This window comes from Sinohyriopsis cumingii, chromosome 19 (assembly GCF_028554795.1).
Source record: "Sinohyriopsis cumingii isolate HCF-2022 chromosome 19, ASM2855479v2, whole genome shotgun sequence".
In the NCBI taxonomy this organism is placed as follows: domain Eukaryota; kingdom Metazoa; phylum Mollusca; class Bivalvia; order Unionida; family Unionidae; genus Sinohyriopsis; species Sinohyriopsis cumingii.
In genome coordinates, this window is record NC_142979.1 from 57,542,738 (window position 1) to 57,558,816 (window position 16,079).

The following is a 16,079-nucleotide window of genomic DNA, read 5'->3' on the forward strand; positions in this document are numbered from 1 at the left end:
CATCTTGTAGCCATTCAGTATGGTGTCTATCTTTGTGGCCATTCAGTATGGTGTCCATTGTGTGGCTATACAGTATGGTGTCCATCATGTGGCCATTTAGTATGGTGTCCATCTTGTAGCCATTCAGTATGGTGTCCATCTTTGTGGCCATTTAGTATGGTGTCCATCATGTGGCCATTCAGTATGGTGTCCATCGTGTGGCCATTTAGTATGTTATCCATCTTGTAGCCATTCAGTGTGGTGTCCATCCTGTGGCCATTCAGTATGGTGTCCATCTTTTGGCCATTCAGTATGGTGTCCATTTTGTGGACATTCAGTATGGTGTCCATCATGTGGCTATTCAGCATGGTGTCCATTCAGCATAGTGTCCATCATGTGGCCATTCAGTATGTTGTCCATCTTGTGGCCATTCAGTATGGTGTCCATCTTGTGGCCATTTAGTATGGTGTCCATCTTGTGGCCATTCAGTATGGTGTCCAACTTGTGGCCATTCAGTATGGCGTCCATCCTGTGGCCATTCAGTATGGTGTCCATCTTTTGGCCATTCAGTATGGTGTCCATTTTGTGGCCATTCAGTATGGTGTCCATCATGTGGCTATTCAGCATGGTGTCCATTCAGCATAGTGTCCATCGTGTGGCCATTCAGTATGTTGTCCATCTTGTGGCCATTCAGTATGGTGTCCATCTTGTGGCCATTTAGTATGGTGTCCATCTTGTGGCCATTCAGTATGGTGTCCATCTTGTGGCCATTCAGTATGGTGTCCATCTTGTGGCCATTTAATATGGTGTCCATCGTGTGGCCATTCAGTATGTTGTCCATCTTGTGGCCATTCAGTATGGTGTCCATCTTGTGGCCATTCAGTATGGTGTCCATCTTGTGGCCATTTAGCATGGTGTCCATCTTGTGCTCATTCAGTATGGTGTCCAACATGTGGCCATTCATTATGGTGTCCATTGTGTGGCCATTCAGTATGGTGTCCATCTTTGTGGCCATTCAGTGTGGTGTCCATCATGTGGCCATTCAGTATGGTGTCCATTGTGTGGCCATTCAGTATGGTGTCCATTGTGTGGCCATTCAGTATGGTGTCCATCTTGTGGCCATTTAATATGGTGTCCAATATGTGGCCATTCATTATGGTGTCCATTGTGTGGCCATTCAGTATGGTGTCCATCATGTGGACATTCAGTATGATGTCCATCTTGTGGCCATTTAGTATGTTGTTCATCTTGTAGCCATTCATTATGGTGTCCATTTTGTGGCCATTCAGTATGATGTCCATCTTTTGGCCATTCAGTATGATGTCCATTTTGTGGCCATTCAGCATGTTGTCCATCCTGTAGCCATTCAGGATGGTGTCCATCTTTGTGGCCATTTAGTATGGTGCCCATCATGTGGCCATTCAGTATGGTGTCCATCATGTGGCCATTTAGTATGTTATCCATCTTGTAGCCATTCAGTATGTTGTCCAACTTGTGGCCATTCAGTATGGTGTCCATCCTGTGGCCATTCAGTATGGTGTCCATCTTTTGGCCATTCAGTATGGTGTTGATTTTGTGGCCATTCAGTATGGTGTCCATCATGTGGCTATTCAGCATGGTGTCCATTCAGTATGGTGTCCATCTTGTGGCCATTCAGTATGGTGTCCATCTTTTGGACATTCAGTATGGTGTCCATCTTGTGGCCATTCAGTATGTTGTCCATCTTGTGGCCATTCAGTATGGTGTCCATCGTGTGGCTATTTAGTATGGTGTCCATCTTGTGCTGATTTAGTACGGTGTCCATCATGTGGCCATTCAGTATGTTGTCCATCTTGTGGCCATTCAGTATGGTGTCCATCATGTGGCTATTTAGTATGGTGTCCATCTTGTGCCGATTTAGTACGGTGTCCATCATGTGGCCATTCAGTATGGTGTCCATCTTTGTGGCCATTTAGTATGGTGTCCATCTTGTGGCCATTTAGTATGGTGTCCATCATGTGGCCATTCAGTATGGTGTCCATTGTGTGGCCATTCAATATGGTGTCCATCATGTGGCCATTCAGTATGGTGTCCATAATGTGGCCATTTAGTATGGTATCCATCATGTGGCCATTTAGTATGGTTTCCATCTTGTGGCCATTCAGTATGGTGTCCATCGTGTGGCCATTCAGTGTGGTGTCCATCGTGGGGCCATTCAGTACAGTGTCCATTTTGTGGCCATTCAGTATAGTGTCCATCTTGTGGCCATTCAGTATGGTGTCTATTTTTTGGGGCATTCAGTATGGTGTTCATCTTTTGGCCATTCAGTATGGTGTCCATCTTGTGGCCATTCAGTATGGTGTCCATCATGTGGCCATTAAGTATGTTGTCCATTGTGTGGCTATTCAGTATGGTGTCCATCTTTGTGGCCATTCAGTATTGTGTCCATAGTGTGGCCATTCAGTATGGTGTCCATCGTGTTGCCATTTAGTATGGTGTCCATTTTGTGGCCATTCAGTATGGTGTCCATCTTTTGGCCATTCAGTATTGTGTCCATCTTGTGGCCATTCAGTATGTTGTGCATCTTGTAGCCGTTTAGTATGGTGTCCATTTTGTGGCCATTTAGTATGGTGTCCATCATGTGGCCATTCAGTGTGGTGTTGATCGGTTGGCCATTTAGTATGTTGTCCATCTTGTAGCCATTTAGTATGGTGTCCATCTTTGTGGCCATTCAGTATGGTATCCATCGTGTGGCCATTCAGTATGGTGTCCATCTTGTGGCCATTCAGTTCCTGTCATTTGTGCTGAAGGCTGGACAATAGGTTTTTGCCCTCAGAATGATGGAACCTGATAAATTATTCACCTGTAAATAGAATGGAGCCAACTGCAAAGAATTTAGACCCAGACCTTCCATTACATAATGCAATTGAAAATCACAGTCTATGCTATGTAAAATCATTAGTAAATTTAAACTAACTGTGTGGATCTTATTGGCAAGCACAATGTGACAATATTTTTGTTTTGAAATTGTGTTTGATGTGTCATCAATGGTACCTGGCATATGAGTTACAGCTGTGTATTATAATTGGCAAATTAGGTGTCATTGTGTTGGATGTATGTGTCATACATTGGATAACTGTAATACATGGCATATGGAGTGTCATTGTGTTGGATGTATGGATGTGTATTATATATGGTTAACTGTGGCACATGACATATGAGGTGCCACTGTGTAATGGATGTGCATTATACGTGGTTAAATGTGGCACATGAGGTGCCATTGTGTAATGGACATGTATTATACATGACCAACTATGGTATCTATCATATTAGAAGGCATTGTGCTGGATAGATGGACACGTATTATACTTGGTGAACTGTGGCACCTGTCATATTTGGTGTCATTGTGTTGGATGTATAGATACATATTATATATGGTCAACTATGGTACCTGTCACATTAGGTGTCATTGTGCTGGATGTATAGATACATATTATACATGGTCAACTGTGGCACCTGTCACATTAGGTGTCATTGTGCTGGATGTATAGATACATATTATATATGGTCAACTATGGTACCTGTCACATTAGGTGTCATTGTGCTGGATGTATAGATACATATTATACATGGTCAACTATGGTACCTGTTATATTAAGTGTCATTGTGTTGGATGTATAGAGACATATTATACATGGTCATTATGGTACCTGTCACATTAGGTGCCATTGTGCTGGATGTATAGAAACATATTATACATGGTCATTATGGTACCTGTCATATTAAGTGTCACTGTGTTGGATGAATAGATACCTATTATATGGTCAACTGTGGCACCTGTCATATTAGGTAAATTGTGTTGGATGTATGGATGTGTATTATACATGGTTAAGCGTGGCATTTGGCATAGGAAATGACATCGTGCCAACTTCTAGGCCCATTACACTTGTGTAACTCCAATGGGGCTTTGTGCTTTCAAAAGTATTGCAATTCGAGTCTCCATAACTACAAATTTAATGTGTCAAAATGTTAAATCTGAACTTAATATTTATTCATTTCATGTTTTTAATATAGCCATGTACATGTGCTTGAAAAAAACAATCATGAATGCCAACTAAGATATACAAACAAATGACTATAATTTATTGATACTTTATTTCATATATGCGAGTTTATTCTTTTAATTGTATAAAAACCTGATAACAAAAGTTTGAAATACAAATTTAAAAACAAAAAAACTTGTAGGAAACTAAGTTTCAAACAAAAGGACCAATTTATGCCTTACCTAACATTATCACAGTTTAAATGGATGAGAGGTTCAAGTCTCAATCAATTTGTGAAAAAGACCACGTATCTCAATATTTCTCTCTGTGCTGCTATTATATATTCACAGTATTGCCCATTATCCAATTACATATTCACAGGATGGCACATTTTCCATACAGAACCAGTTTATAGATGCCTGTTCAATTTTCATCCCTCTAAACAGTGACAAGGTTTTCAACTCTTGACTAAATGTATTTAATGTTTACCAAATAACAATGGGCAATTGATTCCGTTCCAAATATAAAAGATGATAAGAACTCACCAGTGACAGCAAATACTTTCTCCCTCGCATACTGCCACACAAGGGTAACATTCAAGAAATTAAAACTTAATCTGAAAATGTATTACAGAAGCACACTTGTTAAAAACATGCATGATGCTCTGTTGGGAAATTAGAATATAATGTTCTATTAGCCACTGGTTGAACATTACCTTTGACATGACACACAATAAAGGTCAGGAACAGTCACATCCTTGTGAAATATTTTTTGACAATACATTAGGGATGCACATGAATATTAAAACAAGCTTGAACTTAATGTAGTTTAAAATTATAGTATAGTTATTAATATTTATCACCTTTATCCTTTTATTTGTAACTAATATATATATATATATATATATATATATATATATATATATATATATATATATATATATATATATATATATATATATATATATATTTATATATATATATATATATTTATATATATATATATATATATATATATATATATTAACCATTCTCATCCACTCCAACCATGGACACTGTACTTGGTAGAAATACTGATAATATTTGGAGTGGAAATTAAGTGTGAATTCACAAATCCAACCAAAAATGTATCAGAGTTCCATTTCAGTCATTCTAATAGTAATCCTCAAATGACATGTAACCATGACGATTATGCTGATGAGTCACCCCATACACTTTATCTTTCTGCATGGGACCATATACGGAGTAGACAGGCCGTCTGTAGGTTGATGTCATGTAGTTAGAAAATGGGTAAAGAGATTCTTCTCTTGGAAGAGATAGTCGGTTGATTCCCCGTGCTCGCATTGTTTCCGTGGGAGGTTTGCCCTGCCGCATGTACATCTTAGATATAGGCCAGTCCTTCCCATCCTTGTCCCATCTTTGTACTGCTGAGGTCCCAAGCTGATACTGCCAAGGCTGAGAGCAGGGTTCATGCCTGTCAGCTACTTTGGGTAACTCCTCACGTCTCAGAGTTGGGTAGCCATCATCATACCACTTGTCTGTCCAATGCTGCAAATACCAGTTAAAGTCAAGCATTCAAATTCTTGTTTTAAATGTGTTATTTTTAAATGGCAAATATAAATCTAATCTTGTGCATTTCAAACTGCATAATGTTTGTTGTTCTTGATCCCACTTTGAAACTGTTTGCAAAATGACAATTTACTGTGAAAAGTGGCATTTGCAGCACTTCCAAAACCTGGAGCAAATAGACCCTTGTGATATAAAACACTGCAGCATAGAGGCAAAATAGACCATTTTTAGGGGACATGGAGCACACATTCTCTCCCATTTGCCTTCTCCTATTTGTAGGCCTCAAAAGCCAATCACATTAAACAACTTGGATAGCATGATGCAGGGCCCATCACCTTAATAACATGGGCTTCACATAAAAATATGGGTGGTGTTTATAAAGGAATGCCACCAGTATGTATGTGTTTTATTTAATCTGACAAGCAATGCCAATTTAAGATGTTTTGGCATTCATATACTTAGAACAGCTGAATTTGGGATCAAAGTTAAGAACCACCCTTGCAAATGCACTCCTGTATGAGTGACAGCATTGTTTGTCTTGGCTTCCATGGTCTTAAGCAATACAAAATTAAAATTTGTTGGCATTAATACAAAGTAATGAGCAGCCCTATGGACACCAATACTGTGTGTATTATGACTGACTTTACTATATTTTACATGCTACAGATGGAAGCTTGTAGGCCAGTAAGCTATAGATGGAAGCTTGTAGGCCAGTAAGCTACAGATGGAAGCTTGTAGGCCAGTAAGCTGCAGATGGAAGCTTGTAGGCCAGTAAGCTACAGATGGAAGCTTGTAAGCCAGTAAGTTACAGATGGAAGCTTGTAGGCCAGTAAGCTACAGATGGAAGCTTGTAGGCCAGTAAGCTATAGATGGAAGCTTGTAGGCCAGTAAGCTACAGATGGAAGCTTGTAAGCCAGTAAGCTACAGATGGAAGCTTGTAAGCCAGTAAGCTACAGATGGAAGCTTGTAGGCCAGTAAGCTACTGATGGAAGCTTGTAGACCAGTAAGGTGCTAAATTTAGGTGGTCATTATTAAATTCATGACAGCATGGTGTGCAAAACCATAAATGAAATTAATTCAAGTGAACAGCAGAAAAATACATATAACCTAGTTGACTTCCAAAACTTGGTCATGTGTTGATTGTTACAAACGGACTCAATACATAATTTCTGTGTTGATACAGCTCTGATAACAGGAGACCCAATTTGCAATTTGCTGCATTTATTAGCAGCATTCTGCCTGTAGGGTCTTTCCTTGGAATATTTTGAATAAATAGTATAAGGCATACATATCATTTACATTTTCTGTGTGAATTTCACTACATTCAGAGTTACAATATCCAGAATCATTCTGGGCTCCCACGATTTGCTTGTCTTGCTATACAACAATCTAAAATAGCGCCAACCTTAGACACTGGAATGTTGGTTCCAGGTAAAATCCTATATCCCACCTGCAAATGACACAGATTTGAGAAGGCTGCTACAATACAACCAGGGATTTGTGTAGTGTGAAGCGAACATGGTTTATCAAAAATTTTAAAGATAAAATATGGAAGTAAGTCACCCTACAAGCAGTAGCATAAAAATTAGTAGTTTTGGACAAATAGAGAAATATGATAATATTTATATGGTGGAGTGCTTGAAATTACAGTGTTATCATATAGAGTTGGTGTATCATGAAAGTTCTGGAATTCAACAGTGAGTTTCCAGGTAGTTATTTGATGAAAAAGCAGTACACGGCTCCTGCTGATCATGTTGGATGAATGTATTTTTGCATCTTCATCCACTGTAAGGGCTACTTTTTGGACCCCTGAGCTTATTTCAAGTTTCATCTAATTGCATTTTTTAATCTCATCCATAATTAGCCTGAAGCCTTAATCTGAAACATATATGTCCATCTCTTAATTCTCTAACAGTATAGTCTGAAGTATTATTCAGCCTTGCCTTTGCTAGAATGCAGAGCTTGTGCATTTTGCTTTTACCTGGTGACACTGGCCAATAAATCTGCCCACCTCAGGCCCCACAACAACAGCAGTGGTAATAATGGTAGAAAGTAGGCCAACACCACAGACTCCCATGCAAAGGCAGGGTTTATTAAGGGCACTGGTAATGCTATCAATGGCACTAATGCCCCAACTGTACATTTTGCATACAGCTCCCCTCATGTCCCATTCTTGTTATTGTTGGTGTCTGAGCTCTCTGATTTACTGGAGTCTATAGCTCATCAGTTATTTTGCTTGTTGCTGAAGGGGTTAGCTATGCATAAACAACTGACTTTGGAGTTACAGTGGTAAAATCTAGGTGCTTCATTTGTTAAATATCTGGGAAAGACCAATAGCAAATGTGGGTTTGCATCTGCAGTCACTCAAATGAAGTCTAATTTCCTGAATTAGCAAGTATAGCTTTATATAAACAGTCTCTTTTCCTGTTTTTTTCTCTGAGGTACAAAAGTCTAACTTCAAGTATTTAAAACGGAGTGTGAGAAATTACTGGGTAAAAGATAGATTTCACGACAGAACAAAGGATCTTAATTTGTGACACATCTACCTGATAGGAATGGAGTCCTTTTTTCTAAGTTTGCATCCATGATGATTAGACTGCCTTCTCTATTTTTGTAAATGCTGTTAATGAATGTTTAAGCCTAACAATTCTGCAGCTCATTTAAACAGGCCACTTGGGTATAAAGCTGAATATCATCTTGACTTGGCTGGGTAAACTTGTAATCCTCTGTGTGTGTGTGTGTGTTTGATTGCTGGTGCTGTTCCACTGTACTAAAGACTTCAAAACTCTCCTTTTTAATTACAATGGAATGAGACAAGAGTAATGCTGAAGTTTTCATCAAAGTCATGTATTTTGCTAACAACAGTGGCTTAAGGCAGCTGTAGATAGAATACCTTGTTGCAGCATGATTAGCCTGTGGAGAAATTAATGTACAAGTTCAGCAGGCTTGCACCATCATTATGTTTGAAATGTGTAAAACTTGCCCCCAAACTTATTCAAGACAGCACCACTTTTGTGAAAAACCACTTGCCTGTTTTTCATCCTAGCCACATATACATGTAACCTATTGTATGGTTCAAGATGTTTTTTTGTCAATGGAAAAAGATGCTGGTGACGTTTAGATCTCCACTCATGGTTTCACCTGACATGGACAGCCCAGAAGTCAGCAGTAAGTTGACAAATTAATTTTTAGCCTAGTCTTGCTGCTTGTTTAAGGCTGCACAGTTTTTTGTTTTGTCAAACAGATTCTCCCATGACTGTAAATGCTTTATTTTTTTAATCTTGATGAATCTTTCTGACTCGTGTAATAGGGATATTCATGGTTATCAAAGATGTGTTGTCCATCAGTGACTCAGAGCTTTAACTCTTTAGCTGTTCTGCCTTGCAACCACTTGAACACAAGGTGGGTATATGAGACAGTTGAACACAAGGTGGGTATATGAGACAGTTGAACACAAGGTGGGTATATGAGACAGTTGAACACAAGGTGGGTATATGAGACAGTTCTAGTAAGTCAATATGTATCTAAGCATGCATTTTTCTGGCACTCCAACAAAAGTTCCACTTTGATGTCAATGTGCACAAGATGGTTAAGTTTGCCAGAGTTCGTCACCAGGCATCATATCATGTGCTTACCATTAGCTTTTGAATCTTCTTCAGTGTGAGTCTCACCTTTTCTGCAAGGGTTTTAGGGTTATCACAGACAAGAGTTATCTTGTCATGCTTCTCACTTGTGCAGAAGGTTTGGGCATCTTTGAGCCAAATATGGTCAACTGTCAGCTACAAATTTATCATCCCCCTAGCAATTAGAATGCCTATGGCTCATCTCAGATGGCATCCTGAATGGTCAAATTGACCAGGTCAGTGTATCTGAGATGGTAAAGACAACATACAATGATGGTGATCTGATATTCATTATGGTAATATTCAATATCTATATCACTGAGGATGATATGAACAGATATCAGTACAATCATTACAACCTAAGCATGTTGCTGTCTCTCCCTTTTTCATATAGTCAAAATTTTAAAGTTGAATGCATTGAGCATTAAAGTCTTATTGCATTTAAGCCTGAAAAGTCATTGTGAAGGGTTACTTTGACCTCTTTTGTTCATCTCCCCCCATGTCAGTGTAAAATTCAAAGGGACAGCATTTCAACCCAGTGGAATTGACTGGGGTATCTTAACACAGTCCTTAGAAAGTAAACATTTGAGCTACCAACCCTAACCGCTTGGTAGAAACCTATGTCCACTTATCATATTTTCAAAGGGAAATTGTCATGCACTGTCGTTCACAGATTCTGAGCTGTCTAAACCTGATGAAAGGAATTATTTCTTTGGGAAAGATTAGGGACCACCGCCTACGATTGGGCAGAATAAATTAGGGCGTACCATGTGGAAAAAGCAAATGCAATGGCATCATTCTCACTCATTTTTGGCATCATACAGGTGGCAAATGCAAAGACACAATCCTCATGACCTCTGGGTGGGGTAACTGGAGGTGGCATCTAATAGTCAAGATCAAAGTCACTACTATTGTCTGGCTTGTTCACTGAGTCATATTTCTAAATGACCATCTTTTATCTAGATTTATATTATCTATAATGCTTTATCATAAAACTTCATCCATTACCTGTTGGCAGGCCTCAGCCTGTTTTTTTCTCTTAAGACAAGACTAGACAGCTCAAAAGGCACACAAAGATTAGAACTCTCTCTCTAACACTCTTCCCACACCCATTATAAAGGTAAGTTCCACCCCCTTTCAAATAGACTATCTAGGTGAATGTTACAGCATTTGCCAACACAACTTTTTATGCAGGTCTTGATCATAAGTGTTTTTACCACAGCACATTTTTGCATGCTTATCTGAGCAGCTAAGGTTTGTCAATGAGAAAAATTAAACATAGATACAGCATTTCTGCATGAACACCTACCATGCTGACTGCTATTCAAGCTGTGGAGCCCAATGCCAGCAAGAGGGTGCATTATCCTTGGGGGATATCTATTTTAGTGTGATTGGTCTAAAAGGTCTTCCAGTTGAAGAGTTGATATGGACCTTTTTGTGCATGAGGGTGTGGAAAGGCAAAGCCTCCCGCTTGTATTTTTTCATCCAGGGATCTGAAAACTTGGTGGGGTGGGGTGGAACTCCATGCCTCCAGAAAACTGGTCTATTATGCCCTCTTGCTATTTCTCCTTTGTCACCCTGCTTGCTGTTATTAGCAATCTCCATCAGCAAAGACCAATAACAGTCCATTTTCATTTAAAAAGGACAGTCATTACAGACTTTTTTTTTAAAGGCCAGTCATTATAGATATTTTTAAAAAAGGACAGTCATTACAGATTTGTTTTCAAAAAGACAATAATTTATTGATGGAAATGTAAGAAGAAAGGTTGTCTCAAAGAGTTGTACCTTCTACTGGCAAAAATTAATTTGAAAAAGTCTAAGATACGTTAATATCTTTTTTTAAACTAATAAGTATTGGATCCATCTCAAATAGTCTTGAAAATCTCCAACAGACCTAATTTACTAGCAAAACTATTTTCTTAAGTTTGATTTAACAGGTTCATAAATAGATGCCAGTGCTTGATACCCATCCAGACCAACCTGGGTTGGCTGCCCTAGAAAAGAAACTTTCCTCTCATTTCATTGGCATGATACAGACATAATGTGTTAAAAGCACTGTTAAAACTAACATAAACAAAAAAAAGAACCAAAAAATCATGTATGTAGACAAATCAAGATATAACAACATGGTTACTAATTCTGGTTAAATCTATAAGTAATATTTTTGAGAGAAACCCCACTCTACAAAAAAGTTACCCAAGTGATATCACTCAAGGTGTTCTTCAGATATATCAACAATCTGTTAAATAATAGAAGTCCATTTATAGATCTTTATGTATCATATATATATATATATATATATATATATATATATATATATATATATATATATATATATATATATAGAGAGAGAGAGAGAGAGAGAGAGAGAGAGAGAGAGAGAATCCAGTATAGCTAAAAATATAATTCAAACTATTTCCTTCCAAATCAATTCAATGCCAACCAAGTACCAACAATCAATCTGTTTATTAGAATGCAGCTAAATGCAAAGTCTTGTTCAAAATTCCATCTATTCAAGGACAAATAACCATAACAAGATTTTTAAGATGGTCACCATGGTGGCCATATTGTTAGATTATGGGATAATTTTCAATTATGACCAACAACATAACAAGATTTTCAAGATCGCTATGGCAGTCATATCAGATATCTCATACAGTCTGTGGGATGGTGCCAGTTTCATTGAGAACCAACTTGAAATCATAAAAAAGTCTTTCTGTAAAAACTATATCAATACAAATATCCATTCTGGATGATTAGCTTTAGGATTCTCAAGATGGCTGCCATATTAGATTTCTGAAAGGCACCATTTAGAACCAACTAGACTTAATGTGTTGATAAAGTTTTATGGCAATCCTCCCAATAATTTAGGAAGAGTTAGTAGTAACTTGCAACAGGCCTTTGCAGAAACACATCTTCTTTCTGTGACTAATAGGCTAAGAGCTAAAACAGTTGACATGTTTATTTTGAACCATTACAAAGGTATTAACTGATACTATATCATAATCTAATATTCAGTTTTATGTCCCTCCATGAATGTGGAAGGAGAATATAGTGTTACCTTTGTTCATACTTATCTGACAAAGGCTACAACATTTACCAATATTTCTAAATATGTACATGGTATACAATGACTGATTCAAAACTCAACCTTTCCTTCCATCTTCATGTTAGGCTGACAGCCAACAACTATTTATATATAAGCCAGTAACAATCTGTATATATTTGTTTCATTTGCTGTAAGTCCCTTGCTACTTACTATGACATCTTTCTTTAATATAAAAAAAATTGGTAAAAAATACATAGGATTGGGGCTGTATTTCATACTGCAACATATATTACATAATGTACAAGATCAAAATAAATGCAAACACATATACTGCCTAAACACGCACAAAGGATGTTTTTGTTGGATCTGCAGTGAGATGAAACTGTTTTGATTTATGTTACTCACTTAAGGTTCCGATAAAAACCTTGCTTTTCAGAGAAAACAAAATTAAAATTAAGTTTAAAGAATTGTCTGTCAACATTATATCTAAATCAACATATCTTTAATTTTCTCTAATGTGCAGCAAAACCATTTCTCATCAAGTCTCAACTTTTTTCCAGCTGTGTCATATTGGATGTGAAAATCATCCATACTTTAAAGAAAAGAAATAACAAAAATCCTCCTAAACAGTCCTCTTAAAAAGAGATAATTTAATATGGAATTGGTAATCCTTGCATCACTGACAGTTACATGCATGTTTGTTTATAAGTTTAATGATTTTGTAAACATTTACAAGAGTAAACTAAACTATGGTAAGCTGTTTACACATGTACACTTTGCAGCCTTATGTCTGACTGACTAAGTTTTGCATTTAGGCACTCTGAGGGGCATTTGTGTTCCATCTCTGCATGCTCCTTCTGATAAGAAACAACTGAGTAGCAGCCAAGAATCCATCTAAAGTAGTAAGTTCCAAATATTTAACTCAGTAAAAACTCGAACACTCTGAAATTAACTTGTATGAATTTTACTTTCACCCTTCTCTCCTTAGGTATTCAAGTTGAGCAACAATAGGACATTCAGGTGCCAAATTTGATTTCAGTCCAATCAAATGTTTATTAAGTTTATAGGACATGAAACATGGGGTAACACTGTCTTATTAGATCATTGATGTCAAAAGAGGGGTTAAATTCTCCAAAACATAATATTTGACAAATAATCACCCTATAAGTCAATAATATGTGTGCTAATGTTGACAGAGACTTACCCAGTCTTTGCAAACAATATTGCTGCAGCTATATAAAAGCACATGGATAGAAAAATTTGATGGAAAAAGTTCTACAGATCTTATGATACAGTTATAATTTATTTGCATTTATGTAAAAGTATATGGAGAGGAAACATGAAGAAAGAAGTGATATAAATCTAAGGATACAGCTATAATTCACATGCATGTAATGAATGTGGCACAGAAAACATGAAGGAAAAAGTACTATAAACTGAAGTATACAGTTTATAATTTAATGCATGCACATAAAAAAGCAACAAAAAATGTGAAAGAAAAATATTCTCAAAAACTAAGGATACAAATGATAAAAGGTAACATTAACTCTCCCTCTCCTTCATGGTCTTTTGAAGGAGAAGAATTGGGCAGAACTGCAATTGTTTCTTTTATTGCCATTAGTAAATGTTGCCTCTGAGCAAGTAATGCTTAGATACCTGATATGATTGTCTCCCAACCTTTGCTGTATATTTTTCAGGCTTTTCAAACCTGCAAAAATAAGTTTATCTGCTTTATTATTAATTCCACATAACAGGGGGTTAAAACATCTCAAAAACTGCACTGAACCCATCAAGCTAACAATTATTAAACTATTTTACACACCCAGAATAAACACTAATTAAAAAGCTATTATATAATTATATGGTTCATACAGCAAAAATTAGCTGTTTGTCAAGGAGTGTTCATGGACTTCAAATGTTCATGAGAATTACTTTTTCACACATGAGAACTTTTTTCATTATGTTATGTTGTTAATCATAGCATAAATGGACAGAAAAGCAGAAAAAGGCATGAAAATAATCAACATTCTATTGCATGAAAAGGATGCTACTTCATCTGGCAAAAAACAATGTCATGTGCCATTTGATCTACTGAATTTTATCCCATTTTATTTGTTATTCTTAATGTTTAGAAAAGTATGTAAACAAAGTTTCTGAATTTAAAATGTGATATATTTTATTCAGATTTAATGTTTTGTACTCCCAAAGCAAATTCATGATATTTTAGACAAAATTCAGGAAGTTGTTGACAAATTTCATGGTGTTTGGATGATAGAATTGACTTTTTAAGGATTTTTCTTTGTTGTATGCACCATGAAATATAAAATTTGATGATGTCAACAACCTAAATTTGATTGTGTGAACCTTTTCTGTGAACATTCTAAAAGTAGTTTTATTAATTAAACATAGACCAGTCTACTTTCCCTCTGGTAAGCCTTTTTAAAAGTACTGATATCTGTATGCAAAGTGTTTTGTTAAATTCACTTTCATATTTCTATGACTTATTAACTGAACTACAATTAAGCTTTTCTAAAAAATATTATTCAAATTATTTTTTTATACCCCATCATTAGAATAATGTTTTGGTTCTCATGTGTACATTTTGGTTCATTTCTGTATTGTAGTCTACTAATCAGGCTGGATAACCAACTATGCAGTGTTGGTATTGTTATCTACTAATTAGGCTGGATTACCATACATGCATATTCAGTAATGTTTTCTACTTATTGGCTGGATTACCATACATGCATATTCAGTAATGTTTTCTACTAATTAGGCTGGATTACCATACATGCATATTCAGTAATGTTTCTACTAATTAGGCTGGATTACCATACATGCATATTCAGTAATGTTTTCTACTAATTAGGCTGGATTACCATACATGCAGGTTCAGTAATGTTGTCTACTATCATGCTGGATTACCATACATGCAGTTTTGGTAATGTTGTCTACTAATTAGGCAAGAAAACCATACATACTACTTTGGTAATGTTTTCTACAAATTAAGCTGAATTACCATATATGCACAATTCATAATGTTGTCTACTAATTAGGTTGGATTATCATACCTGCAGATTCAGCAATGTTGTCGACTATCTAGGCTGGATTACCATACATGCAGATAATAATGCATGTTTCGGAATATGGAAGACATAAGTTCTGAAATTTGTGAAATCAGGTTTATTTATTGAATAGCCAATTGAAATGCAGTTAGAGACAATAGCCATTTGACCTCATTCGGAATGTTTAAAATTGTTTTCCATTAACATTCTGCTTTCATGGTGGTTTTAAACCTATAATTCTAGAAAGTTGAGTCAGTAAGTCATATATATTTCAGTGTTAAATAAAAAGAGGACTGTGGCTGCATTGCCCAAATGGCATATACAAGCACATGAATCTGTTTTCCCACCTTTCCTAAACAATTTGACCAACATTCTTACGCAATATCATCTCATGATAATATTTTATATTTTAAGCCCGCTGCAGCTCCTGCTACTCACACACACACACACACATAAATACATAAATATTACCTGAACATTTCTTGAGAACTTGGGTATTTAGGGACATTGGGAGGATAGTTTTGAAAATACGGGTATTTCTGCTGAGCGCCGTTGAAAAATAAAGTGTCTGCCATCGACATCTTGATCGTTTGGCGTTGTCAATTTACGCTAGGCTTAAGATCACTACAAACGAAAAAAACAAATACTTCCGGCTACTGCCTATCGCAACCAGACCTTGTATAGCCTAAAGCAAAATAAAAAATGCAGTGTCCAATTTATATAACATTCTAAATATCTTGGGATGAAAACAATATCTGCCTGATGCATATCAT

At 36.7% G+C, this 16,079-nt stretch overlaps 1 protein-coding gene across 1 annotated transcript; it reads right to left on the reverse strand.

Annotated features, from left to right (window-relative positions):
• Window positions 1–4,094: 4,094 nt before the first annotated feature.
• Window positions 4,095–16,078, reverse strand: LOC149775757 (uncharacterized). The gene is made up of 3 exons (XM_089943098.1): window positions 15,778–16,078; window positions 13,898–13,949; window positions 4,095–5,548 (listed from the first exon to the last, which is right to left on the reverse strand). Exons 1-3 carry the CDS (start codon window positions 15,885–15,887, stop codon window positions 5,153–5,155), a joined length of 558 nt encoding a protein of 185 aa, XP_089799224.1. The 5' UTR covers window positions 15,888–16,078; the 3' UTR covers window positions 4,095–5,152.
• Window position 16,079: the final 1 nt, after the last annotated feature.

What these genes read in the sequence shown, in the direction of transcription:
- LOC149775757 (XM_089943098.1), bottom strand. Translation starts at nt 15,887, where the DNA reads ATGTCGATGGCAGACACTTTATTTTTCAACGGCGCTCAGCAGAAATAC. An exon ending in AGTTCTCAAGAAATGTTCAG is followed by an intron (nt 13,950 to 15,777) that starts GTAATATTTATG and finishes TTATTTTTGCAG; the next exon opens with GTTTGAAAAGCCTGAAAAAT. An exon ending in TTGGGAGACAATCATATCAG is followed by an intron (nt 5,549 to 13,897) that starts GTATCTAAGCAT and finishes TGGTATTTGCAG; the next exon opens with CATTGGACAGACAAGTGGTA.